The following is a 26077-nucleotide window of genomic DNA, read 5'->3' as shown; positions in this document are numbered from 1 at the left end:
TGTAAACACATATACAACACAGAGGACAAAATACATGTAAAAACCACATATACACACACACAGAGGACAAATACATGTAAAAACCACATCACACACACACAAGGGACCAAATACATGTAAAAACCCACATACAAACACAGAGGACAAATACATGTAAAAACCACATACACACACACACAGAGGACAAATACATGTAAAAACCACATACAAACACAGAGGACAAATACATGTAAAAACCACATACACACACACACAGAGGACAAATACATGTAAAAACCACATACAAACACAGAGGACAAATACATGTAAAAACCACATATACACACACACAGAGGACAAATACATGTGAAAACCACATACACACACACACAGAGGACAAATACATGTAAAAACCACATACACACACACACAGAGGACAAATACATGTAAAAACCACATATACACACACAGAGGACAAATACATGTAAAAACCACATATACACACACAGAGGACAAATACATGTAAAAACCACATATACACACACACAGAGGACAAACACATGTAAAAACCACATACACACACACACAGAGGACAAATACATGTAAAAACCACATACAACACAGAGGACAAATACATGTAAAACCACATACACACACCACAGAGGACAAATACATGTAAAAACCACATACAAACACAGAGGACAAATACATGTAAAAACCACATACACACACACACAGAGGACAAATACATGTAAAAACCACATACAAACACAGAGGACAAATACATGTAAAAACCACATACACACACACACAGAGGACAAATACATGTAAAAACCACATACAACACAGAGGACAAATACATGTAAAAACCACATATACACACACAGAGGACAAATACATGTAAAAACCACATACACACACACACAGAGGACAAATACATGTAAAAACCACATACACACACACAGAGGACAAATACATGTAAAAACCACATATACACACACAGAGGACAAATACATGTAAAAACCACATATACACACACAGAGGACAAATACATGTAAAAACCACATATACACACACAGAGGACAAATACATGTAAAACCACATATACACACAGAGGACAAATACATGTAAAAACCACATACACACACACAGAGGACAAATACATGTAAAAACCACATACACACACACACAGAGGACAAATACATGTAAAAACCACATACACACACACACAGAGGACAAATACATGTAAAAACCACATATACACACAAGACAAATACATGTAAAAACCACATACACACACACAGAGGACAAATACATGTAAAAACCACATATACACACAGAGGACAAATACATGTAAAAACCACATATACACACACACAGAGGACAAATACATGTAAAAACCACATATACACACACAGAGGACAAATACATGTAAAACCACATATACACACAGAGGACAAATACATGTAAAAACCACATATACACACACACAGAGGACAAATACATGTAAAAACCACATACACACACACACAGAGGACAAATACATGTAAAAACCACATACACACACACACAAGACAAATACATGTAAAAACCACATATACACACAAGACAAATACATGTAAAAACCACATACACACACACAGAGGACAAATACATGTAAAACCACTATACACACAGAGGACAAATACATGTAAAAACCACATACACACACACACAGGACAAATACATGTAAAAACCACATACACACACACACAGAGGACAAATACATGTAAAAACCACATACACACACACAGAGGACAAATACATGTAAAAACCACATATACACACAAGACAAATACATGTAAAAACCACATACACACACACAGAGGACAAATACATGTAAAAACCACATACACACACAAGACAAATACATGTAAAAACCACATATACACACACACAGAGGACAAATACATGTAAAAACCACATATACACACACAAGGACAAATACATGTAAAACCACATATACACACAGAGGACAAATACATGTAAAAACCACATACACACACACAGAGACAAATACATGTAAAAACCACATACACACACACACAGAGGACAAATACATGTAAAAACATACACACACACAGAGGACAAATACATGTAAAAACCACATATACACACAAGACAAATACATGTAAAAACCACATACACACACACAGAGACAAATACATGTAAAAACCACATATACACACACAGGACAAATACATGTAAAAACCACATATACACACACACAGAGGACAAATACATGTAAAAACCACATACACACACACAGAGGACAAATACATGTAAAAACCACATACACACACACAGAGGACAAATACATGTAAAAACCACATATACACACAAGACAAATACATGTAAAAACCACATACACACACACAAGACAAATACATTGTAAAAACCACATATACACACAGAGGACAAATACATGTAAAAACCACATATACACACACACAGGACAAATACATGTAAAAACCACATATACACACACAGAGGACAAATACATGTAAAACCACATATACACACAGAGGACAAATACATGTAAAAACCACATATACACACACACAGGACAAATACATGTAAAAACCACATACACACACACACAGAGGACAAATACATGTAAAAACCACATACACACACACACAGAGGACAAATACATGTAAAAACCACATATACACACAAGACAAATACATGTAAAAACCACATACACACACAGAGGACAAATACATGTAAAAACCACATACACACACACACAGAGGACAAATACATGTAAAAACCACATACACACACACACACACAGAGGACAAATACATGTAAAAACCACATACACACACACACAGAGGACAAATACATGTAAAAACCACATACACACACACACAGACAAATACATGTAAAAACCACATACACACACACAAGACAAATACATGTAAAAACCACATACACACACACACAAGACAAATACATGTAAAAACCACACACACAAGACAAATACATGTAAAAACCACATACACACAAGACAAATACATGTAAAAACCACATATACACACACACAGAGGACAAATACATGTAAAAACCACATATACACACACAGAGGACAAATACATGTAAAAACCACATATACACACACACAGAGGACAAATACATGTAAAAACCACATATACACACACAAGACAAATACATGTAAAAACCACATATACACACACACAAGACAAATACATGTAAAAACCACATATACCCACACACAGAGGACAAATACATGTAAAAACCACATATACACACACACAAGACAAATACATGTAAAAACCACATATACACACAGAGGACAAATACATGTAAAAACCACATATACACACACACAAGACAAATACATGTAAAAACCACATATACACACACACAAGACAACATAAAAAACACAACACACACAAACAACAACACCACAACAAACATACATGTAAAAACCACATACCACACACAAGACAATACATGTAAAAACCACATATACACACACACAAGACAAATACATGTAAAAACCACATATACACACAGAGGACAAATACATGTAAAAACCACATATACACACACACAAAGACAAATACATGTAAAAACCACATTACACACACACAGACAAATACATGTAAAAACCACATACACACACACAAGACCAAATCCATGTAAAAACCACATACACACCCACACACAAGACAAATACATGTAAAAAACCACATCCACACCACAACACAGAGACAAATACATGTAAAAACCACACATACACACACACACAGAGGCAAATACATGTAAAAACCACACTACACAACACACCACGGACAAATACATGTAAAAACCCACATACACCCACACAGAGACAAATACATGTAAAAACCACATACTACACACACAGAGGACAAATTACATGTAAAAACCACTATACACACACACACAGCGGACAAATACATGGTAAAACCAACATATACACACACCGAGGACAAATACATGTAAAAACCACATATACACACACAATACAGTAACCACATACAACACACAAGGACAATACAATTGTAAAAACCACATATACACACACACAAGACAAATACATGTAAAAACCACATATACTCACACACAGAGGACAAATACATGTAAAAACCACATATACACACACACAAGACAAATACATGTAAAAACCACATACACACACACAAGACAAATACATGTAAAAACCACATACACACACACACAAGACAAATACATGTAAAAACCACATATACACACACACAGAGGACAAATACATGTAAAAACCACATATACACACACACAAGACAAATACATGTAAAAACCACATATACACACACACAGAGGACAAATACATGTAAAAACCACACACACACACACACAGACAAATACATGTAAAAACCACATACACACACAGAGGACAAATACATGTAAAAACCACACACACACACACACACGACAAATACATGTAAAAACCACATACACACACACAAGACAAATACATGTAAAAACCACATACACACACACAAGACAAATACATGTAAAAACCACATACACACACACACAAGACAAATACATGTAAAAACCACATATACACACACAGAGGACAAATTCATGTAAAAACCACATACACACACACACAGGACAAATACATGTAAAAACCACATACACACACACACAGAGGACAAATACATGTAAAAACCACACACACACACACGACAAATACATGTAAAAACCACATACACACACACAAGACAAATACATGTAAAAACCACATACACACACACAAGACAAATACATGTAAAAACCACATACACACACACACAAGACAAATACATGTAAAAACCACATATACACACACAGAGGACAAATTCATGTAAAAACCACATACACACACACAAGACAAATACATGTAAAAACCACATACACACACACACAGAGGACAAATACATGTAAAAACCACACACACACACACGACAAATACATGTAAAAACCACATACACACACACAAGACAAATACATGTAAAAACCACATACACACACAAGACAAATACATGTAAAAACCACATACACACACACACAAGACAAATACATGTAAAAACCACATACACACAGAGGACAAATACATGTAAAAACCACATATACACACACACAAGACAAATACATGTAAAAACCACATATACACACACACAAGACAAATACATGTAAAAACCACATACACACAGAGGACAAATACATGTAAAAACCACATATACACACACACAAGACAAATACATGTAAAAACCACATATACACACACACAAGACAAATACATGTAAAAACCACATATACACACACACAGAGGACAAATACATGTAAAAACCACATACACACACACACACAGAGGACAAATACATGTAAAAACCACATATACACACACACAGAGGACAAATACATGTAAAAACCACATATACACACACACAAGACAAATACATGTAAAAACCACATATACACACACACAGAGGACAAATACATGTAAAAACCACATATACACACACAGAGGACAAATACATGTAAAAACCACATACACACACACACAGAGGACAAATACATGTAAAAACCACATATACACACACACAAGACAAATACATGTAAAAACCACATATACACACACAGAGGACAAATACATGTAAAAACCACATACACACACACACACAGAGGACAAATACATGTAAAAACCACATATACACACACACAGAGGACAAATACATGTAAAAACCACATATACACACACAGAGGACAAATACATGTAAAAACCACATACACACACACACAAAGGACAAATACATGTAAAAACCACATATACACACACACAAGACAAATACATGTAAAAAAAAACACACACAGAGGACAAATACATGTAAAAAACAAAACCCGAGGGTTGAGTGGGGAGGGGACTGTCCCAAGAAAGTTTTCCAGGAGATGAGACTGTTCTTTTTTTCTTTAGAGTCTCACTGTTGCCCAGGCTGGAGTGCTGTGGCGCAATCTCGGCTCACTGCAACCTCTACCTCCTGGGTTCAAGTGATTCTCCTGCCTCAGCCTCCCGAGTAGCTAGGATTACCGGCGCCGCCACCACGCCTGGCTAGTTTTTTGTATTTTCAGTAGAGACAGGATTTCACTATGTTAGCCAGGATGGTCTCAAACTCCTGACCTTGTGATCTGCCGCCTCAGCCTCCAAAAGTGCTGGGATTACAGGCTTGAGCCACTACGCCTGGCCACAAATGGTATTTATTTATTTATTTATTTATTTATATTTATTTTTTGAGACAGAGTCTAGCTCTGTCGTCCAGGCTGGAGTGCAGTGGTGTGATCTCGGCTCACTGCAACCTCCACCTCCCAGGTTCACGCCATTCTCCTGCTTCAGCCTCCCAAGTAGCTGGGACCATAGGCGCCCGCCACCTCGCCCGGCTAGTTTTTTTGTATTTTTAGTAGAGACGGGGTTTCACGGTGTTAGCCAGGATGGTCTCAATCTCCTGACCTCGTGATCCGCCCGCCTCAGCCTCCCAAAAGTGCTGGGATTACAGGCGTGAGCCACCGCGCCCGGCCAAGAATGGTATTCTTAAAACGAGTGAGTTTTATGTAAATTTTACCCCAACAAAGCCAGGGGCAAAACCTCAAAATTTAAAGAGATATGAAGATGGTACAACAAATGAAAAAGTCAAACACAATCAATCCTCCAATTCAGAAGACAAGGGAAGGAAATGCTTGAGCCCAGAACTCAGTGGCTCCCAATGTGGTGAAAACATAGGTTCCTGGTTCACTGCGGAGGTCCTGAGAGGCCACAATCACTGGGGTGGAGGGGACAGGGCCCCCACTCTGTGACTCTGGTCAGAAGGTAGTTTTGGGGTGCTGAGCTGTGGGCCCTGGAAGGTCAGTCTCCTCTGGAGGCCCCTCTGTGCTCAGGACTGCTCTCGCCAAGGCACCCTGCTCAGAAAGAGACCTGCTCGGAGAAGGGAGTGCCCAGGACAGGCGTCGCCCTCGTCTGCTCAGTTCCTCACCTTTGGGGTTGTAGCAGGTTTCGAAGACGTGCAGCTGATGGGGATTGTGTGTGAATGTGAACACCTTAATCATGGAGTCCAAAACCACCACAATTCTGCAAAGAAAAACATGATCAGAGCTGCTTTCCTCCAAAGTCAAACCCAAACATTTTATGCTCCTGTTCTTCTCATACTGAAACTGAGAGACACTGGAAATACCACACAGAAAAGGATCATTCCTGAAGAAAAACCTCTGGAGGCAGGAACCAGCGCGAGGCCTGAAGGCAAGTGCACGCAGGCCGGCTCTGCCGAGGGAGTGCCTCTCGCCTGGGTGAAGGCCAGCCTAAGAGACGTCTCTGAGGTTCAGAGAGACATCATCAAACATTTCATCTAGGTTCAGAACTGAGCAAAACACACAGCGGGAAGCGGTATTTTTATGCTCCTGTGTCTGGAAAAAATAAGAAAAGTCTGAAGGCAGAAGTTCCTAGATCTGGCTCAAGCATTTGATTATTATTACTTTTTTAATAGACAGAGTCTTACTTTGTTGCTCAGGCTGGAGTGCAGTGGCACGACCTCGGCTCATTGCAACCTCCACCCCCCTGAGTTCAAGCAATTCTCCTGCCTCAGTCTCCCAAGTAGCTGGGATTACAGGTGCACCTCCATTCCCAGCTGATTTTTGTATTTTTAGTAGAGATGGGGTATAGGCTGGTCTCTAACTCCTGACCTCATGATCCGCCCACCTCGGCCTCCCAAACGGCCGGGATTACAGGCATGAGCCACGGTGCCCAGCGACATTTGCATTACTAAGGGCCTTTAAATACTGACGTTATTAAAATGACAAACCCACACAAAAATGCAGGAAAGCTGGCCGGGTGCAGTGGCTCATGCCTGTAATCCCAGCACTTTGGGAGGCCGAGGCGGGTGGATCATGAGGTCAAGAGATTGAGACCATCCTGGCCAACATGGTGAAACCTTGTCTCTACTAAAAATTCAAAAATCAGCCAGCCATGGTGGCTCACACCTGGAATCCCAGCACTTTGGGAGGCCGAGGCGGGCAGATCACCAGGTCAGGAGATGGAGACCATGCTGGCTAACACAGTGAAACCCTGTCTCTACTAAAAATACAAAAAAATCAGCCAGGCGTTGTGGCGGGAGCCTGCAGTCCCAGCTAATCGGGGGGCTGAGGCAGGAACTGCTTGAACCCGGGAGGTGGAGCTTGCAGTAAGCTGAGATCATGCCACTGCACTCCAGCCTGAGTAACAGAGAGAGAGAGAGACTCTGTCTCAAAAAATAATAATAATAAAAATTAAAATTAAAACAAAACAAAACAAAAATAAGCCAGGCGTGGTGGCGTGCGCCTGTAGTCCCAGCTACTTGGGAGGCTGAGGCAGGAATTGCTTGAACCCGGGAGGCGGAGCTTGCAGTGAGCTGAGACTGTGCCACTGCACTCCAGCCTAGCAACAGAGCAAGACTCTATCTCAAAAAAAAAAAAAAAAAGAAACAAAAACAAAAAAAAGCAGGGAGGTGAAATGACCTCTGTTTACATCCAACTTGCTCGGCCGCTGTCCTCCCACAGCCGACAGAGATGGAAATCTTAGAGTAAAATATGTAAATCATATTAAATAAAAACCCAAATGAACGAACTCTGTGCTGTTTTGCTCCATGTACTAGGACAAACTTCCATATTCCCCCTAAATGCCCCTGAGGCCGTGGCTGACAGAGCCACCTGCTACTTTCGACACAGAAAATTCCATTTTTCTTTACCCTCAAATCGAAAACCTTTACTGAGAGGCAGCATTTGGCAAAGCAGGGGCTACAAGCAAAGTTAGTTCAAGGCTCCAAACTCATGTCCTCAGCTCTGCACATGTCAGAATGGGACAGAACTCACCATGGCGAGACCCACTGCCTGGTCCACTGTGGCGCATGTCATCCACGCCCACCACCTACTTACCTCCAGTGGAGCCCCGAAAACAAATACGATTCGCTGCCTTTCTTGCAGCAATATAAATAATCCTTATATCCTTTGGGTTATAAAAACCAGGGCCAACATTTTAATACATAATTTCCTAAACATTTTTCTGCTAGAAATAGAAAAGTATTTCAGCCATCTTTAGAGAAAGTGAAACTCCACTTCAAAAAGTTACTGACACCAAACCCACCTATCTCGCCGCAGCTTGACTGCCTTGACTTCTGTAGAAAATTCTATTTCAATAACAGTCTTCTTCTTCAAGTCATCCCAGATCATTACTGAAATATCAGAAAGAACAGATGAATGCAGTCATGAACAGGCCACGGTGCTGGGATGCAGAGATGCCAGCTTGACACCTAAGGTGGTTTCTCTTCCCACTGGCACGGCTGTGCCCAGCCCCAGGCCTCAGACACACACCCGCACCTGGGAGGCCTTGGGGGTACAACTCAAACCGGGAGCTGTGCCGGGGATCTGCCCTCAGGCCCCTTCCCCACTCACAGCATCTCCCCTTCTTGGTAGCTGGCCGCCCACCTGCTCCCTCCCCGCCCGTTCCTCTCTCAGTGCCCGCGGCCAGTCTACAGGCATGCACTACCACGCCCAGCTAAGTTTTATTTGGTAGAGGTGGGGTTTTACCATGTTGCCCAGGCTGGCCTCGAACTTCTGGGCTGACGTGATCCACCCGCCTCAACTTCCCAAAGTGCTAGGATTGCACGTGTGAGCCACTGCACCCAGCCCCTGCTCCTTTTTAAGTTCAAAATTTCTTCTGTCTTGTTTGCCTGCTAACATTGCAACATTCTATTAGGATAAATTAGCAGTCTGTGTTCTAAGGGCTAATGTACCAATAAGCTTTAGGGATGAGAATGCCAACTGAAGAACTACAGGAGGGATGGGTGCAGTGGCTCACGCCTGTGATCCCAGTGCTTTGGGAGGCTGGGGTGTGAGAGCCCTTGAGGCCAAGAGTTCAGGACCAGCCTGGGCAACATAGTGACACTCCCATCACTGAAAAAAAAAGTTATTAAAAATTAGTCACAGCTACTCAGGTTGAGTCCAGGAGTCTGAGGTTGCAATGAGCTATAATCACCCCACTGCACTCCAATCTGGGCAACAGAGGAAGACCCAGTCTCAAAAAAAACACACCAAAACCACAGCCAGGCACGATAGCTCACACCTGCAAGCCCAGCACTTTGGGAGGCAGAGGCGGGCGGATCAATGGAGCTCAGAGTTTGAGACCAGCGTGGGCAACATGTCCAAACACTCTCTACTAAAAACACAAAAAGTAGCCAGGTGTGGTGGGTGCTCCTGTCGTCTCAGCTACTTGGGAGGCTGAGGCGGAAGAATCACCTGAGCCTGGGGAGGTCGAAGCTGCAGTAAGCCAGGATTACACAACTGCATTCCAGCCTGGGCAATACAGTGAGACCCTGTCTCAAAACTAAATAAATAAATAAAAATCAAGTTTACTAGTAAAAAAAAAAAGTATCTTTAGATGCTACAAAAAGTACATGCACTCAAAAACCTGCTGAATACTGCTTTCTTCTAAGTCTGTGAAATTCTAAGTCTTTTTCATCTCTTAGAAACTTTATAATGAGAATGAGACCTGAGATTACCTCATACAAATGGCTCCCTTGTTAGCACCTGGGGTCTCCCAGCAATGCCAGAGGTAAGGCAAGGGAAGCGGCCCTCGAGGCCGCCTGACTTCCACCTGTAAGCTTCCCTTCCTCCTTAATGGTCGATGAAGTTCTTCTCCATGACAAGACACAGACCAAATCACCAGCAGGATTTCTGCCCATCCCCAGTTAGCCAGGGCAAAGTCATTCTCCTGCAAAGCCTGCCCCGCTCTCTCTCTGTGGAACCTCTGCTGTCCCTTCCGGGTGGGCTCCTCCAGAGGACCCACAAGCCACAGGCCTCTGCCCCTCTGGGCTGGGCTAGCTCTCAACTCTGCTTTGAAGCTGGCAGACTAACCTCGGACCTGTGAGACTACAGAACCGCTCAAACGCCAAGACCTCAACCCCTGTCTTCCACTGTTCTTCCTGTCAATAATCTCTTCCCATTTCATTTATCTGCTCCTAATTCCAAAACAAAAATAAACGTATCAGGCAGGGCCAGCCCTCACCTGAGTGTGGACTCTCTTCTGCACATTCATGTTCATGCAGTTCACGGGGCTCTGCTGAGAACTGTGAGCTGGGCCCCAAAGCCTGTCACGAGTCATCTAGAACCTTCTGCCTTTCCACACAATCCCTTTGTGCCTGATCTGGGCTGGGCTATTCTATTCCTAAGTACGTGGTCTCACCCAGATCCTAGTTCACCCGCTCACTTCCCACTTGGCATGTGGCGCCCCCACAGCCCCATACTGGTCTTGATTCTGAACTGCCTCCCTCACTGAGCCTCTCCTTCCCTCCCCACCTCCTTACACCCCCCCACCCCCCCCCCCACCACTGGGCTCCCACTCAGCCATCCTCCAAGACCACCGGCAGCCTTCAACGTCACCAGAACCAGACCGCTTTTCTCAGGCCTCCTCCCGCCTAGCACTGGGCTCCGATGAGGATGCTTGCTCCACTTTTCCTGCCTCTCCCCATCAACAGGGGCTTCCCACGCCTGCCCCATCCACTGGTGTCTCTTCACTCACCTCATGCACTGAGTCCAGACCAGAACTTTCCCAAATCTCCTTCGGGGCCACACGTTACCTGGCATTCGAGCCTCCCAGAGATCTGCCTCCCACCTCCCGCCCCCAGCCTACCTCCCGCCTCCCATCCCCAGCCCACCTCCCACCTATGGCCTCCTGCCTCCCACCTCTTCCATGTTCTGCCCTCCATTCCTGGATGTTTCGCCTCGAGCCCTCTTTCCTCAACCAACAGCGAGGTTAAGCTGGCACGAGGCACACAGCTGTCAGGAAAGCTGTCTACTCCTCCCTCTACTTAAAAGGGCCAGAGCTCTTATGGCACACTGCACTCACATGCACGTACTCCCGCCCCAACAAAAATATCCTGAAACCCAGAGCCAAACTGGATTTCTGTTCTACGTGTCTATGAAACTATTGTTCCTTTAAGTCAATGGCTCTCAGTAAGAAAAAAAAAATCCTGGCCGGGCGTGGTGGCTCAAGCCTGTAATCCCAGCACTTTGGGAGGCCGAGACGGGCGAATCACGAGGTCAGGAGATCGAGACCATCCTGGCTAACACGGTGAAACCCCGTCTCTACTAAAAAATGCAAAAAAACTAGCCGGGCGAGGTGGCGGGCGACTGCAGTCCCAGCTACGCAGGAGGCTGAAGCAGGAGAATGGTGTAAACCTGGGAGGCGGAGCTTGCAGTGAGCTGAGATCCGGCCACTGCACTCCAGCTCGGGCGACAGAGCAAGACTCCGTCTCAAAAAAAATAAGAAAAAAAGAAAAAAAGAAAAAAAAATCCTTCTACCTTGCATTAAAACGAATTCATGACATTTATGATGTCAACCTAAGGTGCAGCGGGCCCGTTTTCTGTTTACTGACTGACAGAAAAGCACATGTTCTATGACAACTCGAGCGAGTGACGCTCTTCAGGTGCTCCTTACGGGAACAGAGACCTGGCGCCCTCTCCACCTGCTTCCTCCCCAGCGACCAGTCCTGGATATTTCACAGAACTGCTAGGGAAAATCACATATGGCCACAAACATAAACACATTCAAAAAAGACTGGGATACATGAGGCATGATTCTTAAATACACAATTACAGTACCTTTGTTGGGAGGGTATTTCGGCTTTTTTCCACCACCAACTAAAGCTAAATAGTTGCAGCGAAATAACATTTCAACATGGCCAACTCCTCCTTCCAGAAATTCTGAAATGATAGTTTTAAAAAGACAAATGTTACAAGTTAATATGTATATATATATATATATATATTTTTTTTTTTTTTGAGACAGAGTCTTGCTCTGTCGCCCAGGCTGGAGTGCAGTGGCCGGATCTCAGCTCACTGCAAGCTCCGCCTCCCGGGTTCACGCCATTCTCCTGCCTCAGCCTCCCGAGTAGCTGGGACTACAGGCGCCCGCCAGGTCGCCCGGCTAGTTTTTTGTATTTTTAGTAGAGACGGGGTTTCACTGTGTTAGCCAGGATGGTCTCGATCTCCTGACCTCGTGATCCGCCCGTCTCGGCCTCCCAAAGTGCTGGGATTACAGGCTTGAGCCACCGCGCCCGGCCAATATGTATATTTTACAATAAAAAAGAAAAGAGAAAGTCAAGACAGGTAACGTAGTAATTTTCTTTTTTTTTTGTAAGAGACAAGATCTCACTGTGTTGCCCAGGCTGGAGTGCAGTAGCTCTTCACAGGTACAATCACAGCTCACCGCAGCCTTCAACTCCTGGGCTCACATGATCCTCCTGCCTCAGCCTCCCAAGTAAGCTGGGAATACAGGACTTTTTTTTTTTTTGAGATGGAGTCTTGCTCTGTCACCCAGGCTAGAATGTGGTGGCACGATCTCAGCTCACTGCAACCTCCACCTCCTGGGTTCAACCCACTCTCCTGCCTCAGCCTCCCCAGGTAGCTGGGACTATAGGCATGCACCACCATACCCAGCTAATTTTTGTATTTTTAGTAGAGATGGGGTTTCACCATGTTAGCCAGGATGGACGCTAAAAGCTTTAATGCTTGGGAGGCTGAGCAGGCAGATCAGCCTGGTCAAGAAAGAGACCATCCGGGCCAACATGGTGAAACACTGTCTTTACTAAAAACACAAAAATTAGCTGGGCGTGGTGGCAGGCACCTGTAGTCCCAGCTACTCAGGAGGCTGGGGCAGGAGAATCACCTGAACCCAGGAGGCTGAGGGTGCCGTGAGCTGAGATCACACCACTGCACTCCAGCTTGGTGACAGAGACTCCATCTCAAAAAAAAAAAAAGAAAAAAAAACTTTAATGCAAAAGCTGAGTGATTTTTATCATTTCTTTCTTTCTTTCTTTTTTTTTTTTTTTTTAAGAAACAGGATCTTGCTGTGTTGCTCAGGCTGGAATGCAGTGAAGTGATCATAGCTCACTACAGCCTCAAACTCCTGGGCTCAAGGACTCCTCCTGCCTCAGGCTCCTGAGAAGCTGGGGCTACAGGCACACATCACCGCGCCTGGTTAATTTTTTCAGAAAAATCTTGTAGAAGCGAGGTCATACTGTATTGCCCAGGCTGGTCTTGAACTCCTGGTCTCAAACAATCCTGCCATCTTAGCTTCCCAAAATGCTGGGATTATAGGTGTGAGCCACCAAAGTCTGAAATGCTCCAAACCGTTCATGAATTATGTAAGAGGAAAATGTCCACAAATTTTCAGAGGTCTTCCATGACGAAAGAATGACCAATGCTCTCTGAGGGAAGCAACAGGGGCACACTGACGAGAAACTCCCACGTTCTGTATGGTTCACATAACTCAGGACTGTCCACCCACTTCTGTCTGCAATGACCATGAGCTCTACCTCTCCAGTCACAGCTGCACAAAATGACTCAAAAGTGCCTCAGCTTGATCTTTGAGATATTTAGAATTCAAGGCAGTTGGGCACAGTGGCTCACGCCTGTAATCCCAGCACTTTGGCAGGCAGAGGTGGGAGGACTGTTTGAGCCCAAGAGTTCAGGGTCATCCTGGGCAACATAAGGAGACCCCTTCTCTACCAAAAATAAAAATTAAAAAATTGGCTGGCAGCAGTGGCTCATGCCTGTAATCCCAGCACTTTGGGAGGCCGAGGTGGGCAGATCACGAGGTCAGGAGTTCAAGACTAGCCTGGGTAACATAGTGAAACCCCGTCTCTACTAAAAATACAAAAATTAGCCAGCTGTGGTGGTGGGCGCCTGTAATCCCAGCTACATAGGAGGCTGAGGCAGGAAAATCGCTTGAGCTCGGGAGGCGGAGGTTGCAGTGGGCAGAGATCGCACCACTGCACTCCAGCCTGGGCAAAGGAGGGAGACTCCATCTCAAAAAAAAAAAAAAACACCAGCATGGGCAATGTGCTTTTGGGACGTCAAACTTGTGTGCACCAAAGGACACAATCAACAGAATGAAAACACAGTCTATAGAATGGCACAGCGTATTTGCAAACCACACATCTGATAAGTGGGTAATATCCAGACTACATGAAGGACTTCTCCAACTCAACAATAAAAAAATCAATAACCTGATTTTAAAATTGGCAAAGGATGTGAATAGTATTTCTCCAAAGATCATTTACAAATGGCAACAAGTACAAGAAAAGATGTTCACCATAATTAGGCATCAGAGACATCCAAATCAAAACCGCAGTGAGATGCCACCACCTCACACCCATCAGGATGACTAATGTTTTTCTTTTGTTGAGACAGGGTTGCCCAGGCAAGTGCAGTGATGGGAACAGGGCTCACTGCAGAGGATGGCTAATATTATTTTTCAACCCAGGAAATAACAAGTACTGGCCAAGACAGGAAGCTATGGGAACTCTCACGCACTGTCTGATGCAGCTGCTCTGGAAAAAAGTACGGCAGGTCCTCAACAAATGAAAGAGAGATTGGGTGCAGCAGCTCACTCACACCTATCATCCCAGCACTCTGAGAGGCCAAGGCGGGACAATGACTTGAGGCCAGGTGTTTAAGATCAGCCTGGACAACAGTGAAACGCTGCCTCAATTAAAAAATAATAAAAAGCCTGGGCGTGGTGGCTCACGCCTGTAATCTCAGCACTTTGGGAGGTGAGGCAGGTAGATCACTTGAGGTCAGGAGTTCGAAACCAGCTTGGCCAACATGGTGAAACCTCGTCTCTACCAAAAATTCAAAAAAAATAGCCAGGTGTGGTGGCAGGCGCCTGTAATCCCAGCTACTTGGGAGGTTGAGGCAGGAGAATCACTTGAACCCGGGAGGCAGAGGTTGCAGTGAGCTGTGATCGTGCCACTACACTCCCGCCTGGGCGACACAGCGAGATTCTGTCTCAAAAAAAAAAATAATAATAATTTTTTTTTTTTTTTTTTGAGACGGAGTCTCGGCTCTGTCGCCCAGGCGGGAGTGCAGTGGCCGGATCTCAGCTCACTGCAAGCTCCGCCTCCTGGGTTTACGCCATTCTCCTGCCTCAGCCTCCTGCATAGCTGGGACTACAGGCGCCCGCCACCTCGCCCGGCTAGTTTTTTGTATTTTTTAGTAGAGACAGGGTTTCACCGTGTTAGCCAGGATGGTCTCCATCTCCTCACCTCGTGATCCACCCATCTCGGCCTCCCAAAGTGCTGAGATTACAGGCTTGAGCCACTGAGCCTGGCCAAAAAATCTAATTTTTATAAATCAAAAAGTTACCATATGATGACTGGATGCAGCGGCTCACACCTGTAATCTCAGCACTTTGGGAGGCCTATGCGGGGGAATCATGAGGTCAGGAAATCAAGACCACCCTGGCCAACATGGTGAAACCCTGTCTCTACTAAAAAGACAAAAATTAGCCTGGAGTGGCAGTGCACATCTGTAGTCCCAGCTACTTGGGAGGCTGAGATAGGAGAACTGCTTGAACTCAGGAGGCGGAAGCTGCAGTGAGCCAAGATCTCGCCACTGCACTCCATCCAGCCTGGGTGACAGAGTGAGATTCTGTCTCAAAAAAAGAAAAAAAAGAAAAGAGAAAGAAAAAAAAGTTACCATATGATCCAGCAATCCCACTTCTAGTTATATAAGCAAAAGAACTCAAGGCAGGGTCTGGAAGAGATACCTGCACACCCACGCTTACAGCATCATCATTCATAATAGCAAGGATACAGAAGGACCGAGTCCACAGATGGAGAAATGAATAAGCAACACGTGCTCCACACGTGCAATGATTTTTTTTTTTTTTTTTTTTTGAGACGGAGTCTCACTCTGTCGCCCAGGCTGGAGTGCAGTGGCCAGATCTCAGCTCACTGCAAGCTCTGCCTCCCGGGTTCACGCCATTCTCCTGCCTCAGCCTCCCGAGTAGCTGGGACTACAGGCGCCCGCCACCTCGCCCGGCTAGTTTTTTCTATTTTTTAGTAGAGACGGGGTTTCACAGTGTTAGCCAGGATGGTCTCGATCTCCTGACCTCGTGATCCGCCCGTCTCGGCCTCCCAAAGTGCTGGGATTACAGGCTTGAGCCACCGCGCCCGGCCCGTGCAATGATTTATTATTCAGCCTTAAACAGAAGCAATTCTTTCTCATTTATTATTTTTTCAAGATAAGGTCTCACTATGTTGCCCAGACTGCTCTCAAACTCCTGGCTTCAAGCAATCCTCCTGCCTCAGCCTCTGAAAATGCTGGGATTACAGGGGTGAGCCGTGGTACCTGGCCTGAAATTCTGACACAGGCTACAACAGAGATCAACCTAGAGAACACTACGCTAAGTGAAATAAGCCAGACAGAAAACGACAAGTCCTATATGATGGCATTCATAGCAAGTCCCTACAGCAGTCAAGTTCATAGAGACGGAAAAAGTAGAACGGTGCTTACTAGGAGACAGGGGAGAGAGAATGAATGAATGCAGAGTTTGGTTTTCCAAGATGAAATTCTAGAGGTCTGTTTAACAACAATGTAAATATATTTAACATTACTGATCTATATGCTTAAAAATGGTTAAGATGGTAAATTTTATTTTGCATGCTTTTTTACCTTAATTTTTTTTTTAATGCTGCCACCAAAGACCTGCTTTGCCCCAGGTGTTAGAAGTGTAACTATTTCCTCAATGTAGGTTCATAAGTTTTAGAAACACATCTGAGTGACCTGAAAATTAGGCTAAGGTCACTAATGCATTCTTCAAATACTCTTCAACTGAGAGACACTGTTTAGCCCATTTATAAACTATGTGATCTTAGGCTTATTAATAAAGTTATTAATGCTTGATCTATCGTCTTTTCAGGTTTTTTTTTTTTTTTGAGATGGAGTTTCGGTCTTGTCACCCAGGCTGGAGTGAGTGCAGTGGCATGATCTCGGCTCACTGCAACCTCCACCTCCTGGGTTCAAGCGATTCTCTTGCCTCAGCCTCCCAAGTAGCTGGGATTACAAGCGCTCATCATCACACCCAGCTAATGTTTATATTTCTAGTAGAGATGGGTTTCGCCATGTTGGCCAGGCTGGTCTCGAACTCCTGACCTCAGGCAATCCACCCACCATGGCCTTCCAAACTGTTGGGATTACAGGCGTGAGGCACTGTGCGCAGCCGTCTTTTCAAGTTCTAAAAGCAACAAGTCATTCCCTTAGCAAAGATGTGATTCTGGCTAATGGTTAAGACAAGAAATGCTGGCTGGGTGCAGGGGCTGATACCTGTAATCCCAGCACTTTGGGAGGCCGAGGCAGATGGATCACCTCAGGTCGGGAGTTCAATACCAGCCTGACCAACATGGAAAAACCCTGTCTCTACTAAAACTACAAAATTTGCCAGGCGTGGTGGCAGCAGCTCACTCACACCTATAATCCCAGCACTCTAGGAGGCCAAGGCAGGACAATGACTTGAGGCCAGGAGTTTAAGATCACCCTGGACGACACAGTGAGACACTGCCTCAATTAAAAAATAATAAAAAGGCCAGGTGTGGTGGCTCAGGCCTGTACATGCATGTCTAATCCCAGCTACTCAGCAAGTTGGGGCAGGAGAATGGCTTGAACCCAGGAGGCAGAGGCTGCGGTGAGCTGAGATCCGGCCACTGCACTCCAGCCTGGGCGACAGAGCGAGACTCCGTCTCAAAAAAAAAAAAAAAGAATTAAGACAAACAGTCAGTCACCAAGTCACCAGCACAGTTAGCTATGCAGTCTCTGAGTTTTAACCATGGAAAGAAAAAAAAGAACAACAGATTTTTCAGAATCAAGAGAAGAGGCAGAGGAGGAGAGTTAAGGCCTTTCCTGGAAAGAAAAGTAATCAGAGGTAAGAGCCCAACTTCAGGAGTTAGAGAGGACTTTTAAACCCCTGCCAAAGAGATTCTCCCATAGCACCTGATCTCCACCTCCTGCAGCTGAAGAGGGAGAGAGGGTCTCCCCACAGAAAGACCAGGGTTACATTCAGAGCCTCCTATGTTCCAGACCCCAAGGGCTGGTACTAAAATATTACAAAGGACAGTCCTTGTTACAGAAAAATGTAAGGTACAATAAATCTTTCTGAGTTTCTCTTCAAAGGGTTCATTTAGCCTGTTAACTTCCTTATCCTTTGTTCTCAAACTCAACTTTCTTGTTCTTCCTTCCCCCAGTTACTGTAAACAGCCTACCTGCTTCCCCTCAGCTCTAATCAACAACTCACACCTGTTCCCTCGGTTTCCTGTATGCACTGCCCCCCGAAACTGCACGTCTCACACGCTCCACTTCTGTACCTCACACCCCTCCCCTTCTATATTTAGAAAAACATGTGCAAGTAGCCAATCGGGTCAGCTCAGACTGTGCAGTCCGACCCCAGCCCATGGGGGGAGTGACGCAGAGATAGGGACTGCGCTCAGGATAAAAACCCTCGGTCTCCTTTGTTCTCTGTGCTCTTGCCATCTTGACTGATGCAAGTGGCACCCTTCTGCAGAAGTAAATTGCCTTGCTGAGAGAATTAAACTTTTGCCTGACCGCTGGTTTTACTTTGCAGCACCGAGCATTTACTCCTGGAACATTCTATATCCAACAAAAAGAAGAAATGCCCAAGTCTGCCTAGGATGTCAGCGTCTGCGTCTCTAAGAGTCCCTAGCTGCTGGACTTCTCTGTAACAGCAACTAAAATTGCAACAATAGGTTGCGTAGGACACAAAACAGGCTCCTACTAAACATCAGCTGAGGAAAACTTGAGGTACACCCCAGTCCTTGTAGTGGAGAAAAACTCTCTCCTCTAATCATGGTCTCTCTCTGCTCTCACACAGTTATCAACACAGAAGACTTCTGTGACCAAAGCAGAAACCACACAGCAAACCCCAGCTGGGTATCCTCTAATTCAATTGACAGCATCTACCTGGAGACGTATCAGATCCTCCAGCTTCAGGGCTCAGTCCCCAAGACTGTCTGCACCACACACCAGTCGCAAGTCAGAACCTTCAAAACTTCTGACTGACTAGCTTCAAGTTGGGGTTCCTAGTGACCCCTTCTTTGGGTTCAATTTGCTGACACAGCTCACTGAACTCAGGGAAACACTTCCTCATGTTTACCAGTTTATCACAAAGAACATTACAAAGGACACCGATGAACAGATGCACAGGGCAAGGTATTCGGGGAAGGACGCTGAGCTTCCACGAAGCGTGCTGACCCCTGTCTCCCTGAGATTTTATGGAAGCTTCGTGACATCAGCATTCCTTCCCCAGGGGCAGAGGGTGCGGCCTTCTCTGGGGAGGGTCTTAAGACCCACAGTTAGAAAGGGTGGGGGCGTGGTGGTTAATGCCTGTAATCCCAGCATTCTGGGAGACTGAGGCAGGCAAATAACTTCAAGTCAGGAGTTCAAGACCAGCCTGGCTAACGTAGTGAAACCCCGTCTCTACTAAAAATACAAAACAAACAAAACAACCTAGCCAGGTGTGGTGGCAGGCACCCGTCATCCCAGCTACTTGGAAGGCTGAGGCACGAGAATCACTTGAACCCATGAGGTGGAGGTTGCAGTGAGCCAAGATGGAGCCACTGCACTCCAGCTTGGGAGAGAGGAGGAAGGAAGGAAGGAAGGAAGGAAGAAACAGAAGAAAAGAAAGAGAGAAAGGTGGGGTGGCGGTGGGGAGACAGGACACGTGGCGGTGGGGAGACAGGACACGTTAGGGTGAAGGGGGGTGGGGGGGGTAGAAGGAGGTCAGAGGCCTCCCCTGAGGGCCAATATTGGAACAAAAAGACTAACCAAGGCTGTGGGAGTTACCAGCCAGGATGAAAACCAAAATATGTAATTACATCACACCTCCACAGGCCCAGACTCTCCCAACAGAGCCTGTTGCAAAAGACAAGAAACTCATCAAAGACAATGGGGAAAGGGGTGTCTGAATACTGGCATCATCAGGCAGCACTGAAGACAGCGGAATGCCTGGGAACACCTCTGTCCACCCTGCAGACCCAGCAAGCTCACTGGCTGGGCTGGGCCCAAGTTACACAGGTTCTATTCAGCTTTGTAATATGGGAGAGCTGTGTTTTTAAGTGATGAGTGGAGGTGACTTTCTCCACACACTCTTATATTTCTACAACCACTGGATACTTCAAGTATCGTTCTTGAAACATTGCTACTTGTTCCCATGACCAGTGAACGTTTTTGGCAGCAGACTCTCGGCCATTTTGTGTGGTATGTCTGAATCCGAGTCCTGAGCTGTGATCTCACAGCACCACTATGAGGACCGTGACAGGCTGCATTCCCCACTCTGGGCCGCTTCCCTGGGGTCCAGGGGCCTCCTAGAGTAGAACAGCCAGCCCATCTCTGGAAAGAACAAACCTGGGTGTACTATGGATGCAGGACCTATGTCGTGGAGCAGGGTGGGAGAACGCTGCCCCCCAAGACTGAAGGAGCAGGGATCCCTAAGGCGGCTTCCCTCAACTACCAGCTTCCTGTTCCTGCCAAGTGGCAGAAGGCGTATCTGGAAAAGGCGTCCTGCTCAGAGGCCATAGGCTCCTTATTTAATGCCACAGTCACACTGCAGAGAACCATGCCACAAGCCCAGATCCAGGACACACTGCAACGCAGGCTTCCTTCCCCACCACTCAGGAAAGCAAACTACTACAATTAAAAAGGAACAAGGGCAAGTCTGCTGCTGCTCTTCACTGGGATTTGTGTGTGTGTGTGTGTGGTTTTTTTTTTGAGGCAGAGTCTCGCTCTGTCACCCGGCTGCAGTGCAGTGGCAAGATCTTGGCTCACTGCAACCTCCGACTCCCTGGTTCAATAATTCTCCTGCCTCAGCCTCCCGAGTAGCTGGGATTACAGGCACGCACCACCACACCCAGCTAATTTTTCTATTTTCAGTAGAGATGGGGTTTCACCATATGGGCCAGGATGGTCTCAATCTCCTGACCTCTTGATCTGCCCACCTCGGCCTCCCAGAGTGCTGGGATTAGAGGCATGAGCCACTGCGCCTGGCCTGCTCTCCACTGTTAAACTGTAAGCTGCCAGACGCAGAGCAGCAGATGAGTCTAAGTGCAGAGACAAACTGTTTAAATGCGCCATCAAAAAGACAGTGTGGCCCTACTGTATCCATTTCACATTAGGGCCTATCTACTCACATAATCTGGAAACGGGAGCACACCACACACGCACGTGTGAGAACTGACTGCATGCTAAGCTCAGGGACAGCCTGCCCCAGATACGGCCGAGCCAGCAGACACACAGGACCGCATATGTGTGTGATACGCTAAACCACGACAATGGTATACTTTTCTGGAATTTAGAATTTTTAGATGTTTCTTGTCTAACCTTTTTTTTTTTTTTTGGAGACAGAGTCTCGCTCTGTTGCCCAGGATGGAGTGTAGTGGCGCAATCTCGGCTCACTGCAACCTCGGCCTCCCGGGTTTAAGTGATTCTCGTGCCTCAACCTCCCCAGTAATTTGGATTACAGGCACACGTCACCACGCCTGGCTAACTTTTTGTATTTGCAGTAGAGACGGGGCTTCACCGTGTTGCCCAGGCTGGTCTCGAACTCCTGAGCTCAGGCAATCTGCCCACCTCAGCCTCCCAAAGTGCTGGGATTACAGGCGTGAATCACTGTATGGGCCGTCACACTCATTTTTATAAGAAATGTTGAATTTACTGTAAACACTTCATTAATTAGGAAGCAGCTGCTAATATGCTGTTGTGGTGTTGAGACACAGACAGGCTTTCACCAGCGGTTCCTGGCTCCTAACACCCAGACCTGCTACAGTCTTTTGTTATAATGTTGGGTGTGTTAGGCCTCAGGAATGAGAATCTCTCTCCTGCCCTCCTTTCACCTGCTAAGGCAGAACTCAAATCTTCTCCACCTGATTGCAGGTCTGAAGACCCTCCGTAGAGAGGGTCCCACCCTACACACTGGGAGAAGGAATGCAGATACTATGAAGCTTCCTTAAAAATCCAAGAGGTAGCCTGTAATCCCATCACTTTGGGAGGCCAAGACGGGCGGATCACGAGGCCAGGAGATTGAGACCAGGCTGGCTAACCCGGTGAAACCCCGTCTCTACTAAAAAATACAAAAAACTAGCTGGGTGAGGTGGCGGGCGCCTGTAGTCTCAGCTACTCGGGAGGTTGAGGCAGGAGGATGGCGTGAACCCGGAAGGCGGAGCTTGCAGTGAGCTAAGATTACGCCACTACACTCCAGCCTGGGCGACAGAGTGAGACTCCGTCTCAAAAAAAAAAAAAAAAAAAAAAATCCAAGAGGTGGCCGGGGTGTGGTGGCTCACGCCTATAATCCCAGCACTTTGGGAGGCCGAGGTGGGTGGATCACAAGGTCAAGAGATCAAGACCATTCTGGCTAATACAGTGAAACCCCATCTCTACCAAAAATACAAAAAAAAAAAATAGCCAAGTGTGGTGGCAGGCGCCTGTATTCCCAGCTACCAAGGAGGCTGAGGCAGGAGAAAGGCCTGAACCCGGGAGGCGGAGTTTGCAGCACTCCAGCCTGGGCGACAGAGCAAGACGTCAAAAAAAAAAAAAAAAAAAAAAAAGAAAAGAAAAGAAAAAAACACACACACACACACATATATATATATATCTCCCAAAGGTATTTTTTGTAACACATGTGGAAAAAAAGAGAAAAAAGTCAAAGAAAAATGAATTTTGAAGTAAAAACATAAAAATCTAAGAGGTCAGCTAAGCACATGGAAGGTCCTGGAAGGCTGCTGTCCAGGGAGGGCTTGGAAACTCCATGGCCCGTCCCCCCACACCTTGTCCTGCACTTGCCCTCATCTGTATTCCTGGCAATATCCTTTACAGTGGGTCCGCTACCCCAGGGCAGTAGTGGTCCACGGCCCATCAGGAACCAGGCTGCACAGCAGGAAGCGAGCAGCAGGCAAACAAGCATCCCCGCTGAGCTCTGCCCATCAGATCAGCAGCAGCGTTTCTGTCTGAAGGTTAGAAGGCCCAGACTCAAGAACGGTGGGGCTGGGGCAGTCTTGGGGACGGAGCCCTCAACCTGTGGGATCTCAGTCTATCTCTAGGTAGATGGCGTCAGAACTGAAAGGACGCCCAGCTGGTGTCCACTGCACGGTGTGTGGGGAAAAATCCCCCACATTCAATCACAGAAGTCTTCTTCTGTGCTGGCAACTGTCTTGGTGCTAAGAGCGGAGAGGAAACATGGTTGAGGGTTTTCCCACACAGCTGCTAATGATTCAACTTGGACACCAATGCCTGCAACTTTTCTGTAAGCTTCTGGGTCAATTTAGTAAAAAGTATCCTGAGATTTGCAAGTCAAGCTGTTTTAAAATGTTCTGCAACTACTTATCTGCATAAAGCAGAACTGTCCCAATTTACTGTTCCAAATGAAACAAAATAACTATAAATTAGATGCATGAAAAGCACCAACTTCACCTGTAACACTCGCTAATCCACTGACTTCCTCTGAGAGTGATGCGGGCGCTGCTCCTGATGATGATGGTGGCATCACACACTCCACAGCACCTAACGTGTGTGCGGGCACAGATCTGTGTGTCTGACGCGCTCCGACTCATTTTCACAATAGCTCCATGAGGCAGTCATTGTTATCAACCTTACTTCATTTATTTATTTTATTTATTTATTTTTTTTGAGATGGAGTCTCGCTCTGTCGCCCGGGCTGGAGTGCAGTGGCCGGATCTCAGCTCACAGCAAGCTCCGCCTCCCGGGTTCACGCCATTCTCCTGCCTCAGCCTCCTAAGTAGCTGGGACTACAGGCGCCCGCCACCTCGCCCGGCTAGTTTTTTGTATTATTTTTAGTAGAGACGGGGTTTCACCGTGTTAGCCAGGATGGTCTTCATCTCCTGACCTCGTGATCCGCCCGTCTCGGCCTCCCAAAGTGCTGGGATTACAGGTTTGAGCCACCGCGCCCGGCCCAGCAACCTTATTTCACATATAAAGAAAGTGAGGTGGCCGGGCGCAGAGGCTCACACCCGTTATCCCAGCACTCTGGGAGGCCAAAGTGCACAGATCATGAGGTCAGGAGTTTAAGACCAGCCTGGCCAACATGGGGAAACCCTATCTCTACTAAAAATACAAAAATTAGCCGGGCGTGGTGGTGGGTGCCTGAGACAGGAAAATCGCTTGAACCCGGGAAGCAGAGGTTGCAATGAGTCGAGATCATGCCACTGCACTCCAGCCCGGGCAACACAGCGAGACTCTGTCTCAGAAAGGGGGGGGCGGGGAAAGAGGCCCAAGGAGGCTGAGAAATTTGCCCAAGGTCGCACAGCAACCTGGTAAAGGGCATAACCAGGACTCAAATGTACACAGCGTGGATGCAGCCTGAGGAAATGCACCCTGACTTACAAAATAAACTCCCAGACATAAAGCACCACTTACTGTTTTACAACCCAGGCTTACAGGTGAGATTTTATTTGAAAAAAGGTTTCTGTGGCCGGGCACGGTGGCTCAAGCCTGTAATCTCAGCACTTTGGGAGGCCAAGACGGGCAGATCATGAGGTCAGGAGATCAAGACCATCCTGGCTAACACAGTGAAACCCCGTCTCTACTAAAAAATACAAAAAACTAGCCGGGCGAGGTGGCGGGCGCCTGTAGTCCCAGCTACACGGGAGGCTGAGGCAGGAGAATGGCGTAAACCTGGGAGGCGGAGCTTGCAGTGAGCTGAGATCCTGCCACTGCACTCCAGCCTGGGCGACAGAGTGAGACTCCGTCTCAAAAAAAAAAAAAAAAAAAAGGTTTTTGCTGCCAAAAATCCCTGATGTGACAGGGAAAAGGCACGAGAAGCTCACGCTGATCTAGAATTCACTCGAGAAATTAGGCCAGTGAACAAACCTGCTCAGCACACTCCTGGATCCCTCAGCACCTGTAGAAGCTCAACAGAAGAAAGGGGACAGCTCCCTCCAAGTTGACGAGGGGCCATGAACCCTACTCACTTCTCGGAAACAGCCATCCATCCCCTCCCTGCTCCACCTGCAAGGTTAAATTTAGACTCTGAGGGTTGGAAAGGGGAGAAACCAGGAAATGTCCGTTAATTCTTACCTTGTTTCTCTTTTTCTTTCAGTGGGTCAGTGTTATAGACTCGGAATCCATTTTCCATCCCACACGCAAAGCATCCTAAAGCAGAAGT

At 46.0% G+C, this 26077-nt stretch overlaps 1 protein-coding gene across 1 annotated transcript in view; it reads right to left on the bottom strand.

The window, feature by feature from the left end:
• The window catches only part of WDR45B (WD repeat domain 45B), a 40290-nt gene that overhangs the window by 9720 nt on the left and 4493 nt on the right, over positions 1-26077 (bottom strand). The window contains exons 2-5 of the mRNA XM_010354373.2: positions 25990-26064; positions 12712-12813; positions 9197-9284; positions 7059-7153 (exon numbers count right to left, since the gene is read on the bottom strand). Coding sequence (XP_010352675.1) covers positions 7059-7153; positions 9197-9284; positions 12712-12813; positions 25990-26064 — 360 coding nt within the window. The remainder of the gene's footprint in view (positions 1-7058; positions 7154-9196; positions 9285-12711; positions 12814-25989; positions 26065-26077) is intronic.

Source organism: Rhinopithecus roxellana, chromosome 19 (genome assembly GCF_007565055.1).
Source record: "Rhinopithecus roxellana isolate Shanxi Qingling chromosome 19, ASM756505v1, whole genome shotgun sequence".
Taxonomy (NCBI): Eukaryota; Metazoa; Chordata; class Mammalia; order Primates; family Cercopithecidae; genus Rhinopithecus; species Rhinopithecus roxellana.
Note: the sequence above shows the minus strand (reverse complement) of the source record. Positions and strands in the feature narration are given on the sequence as shown.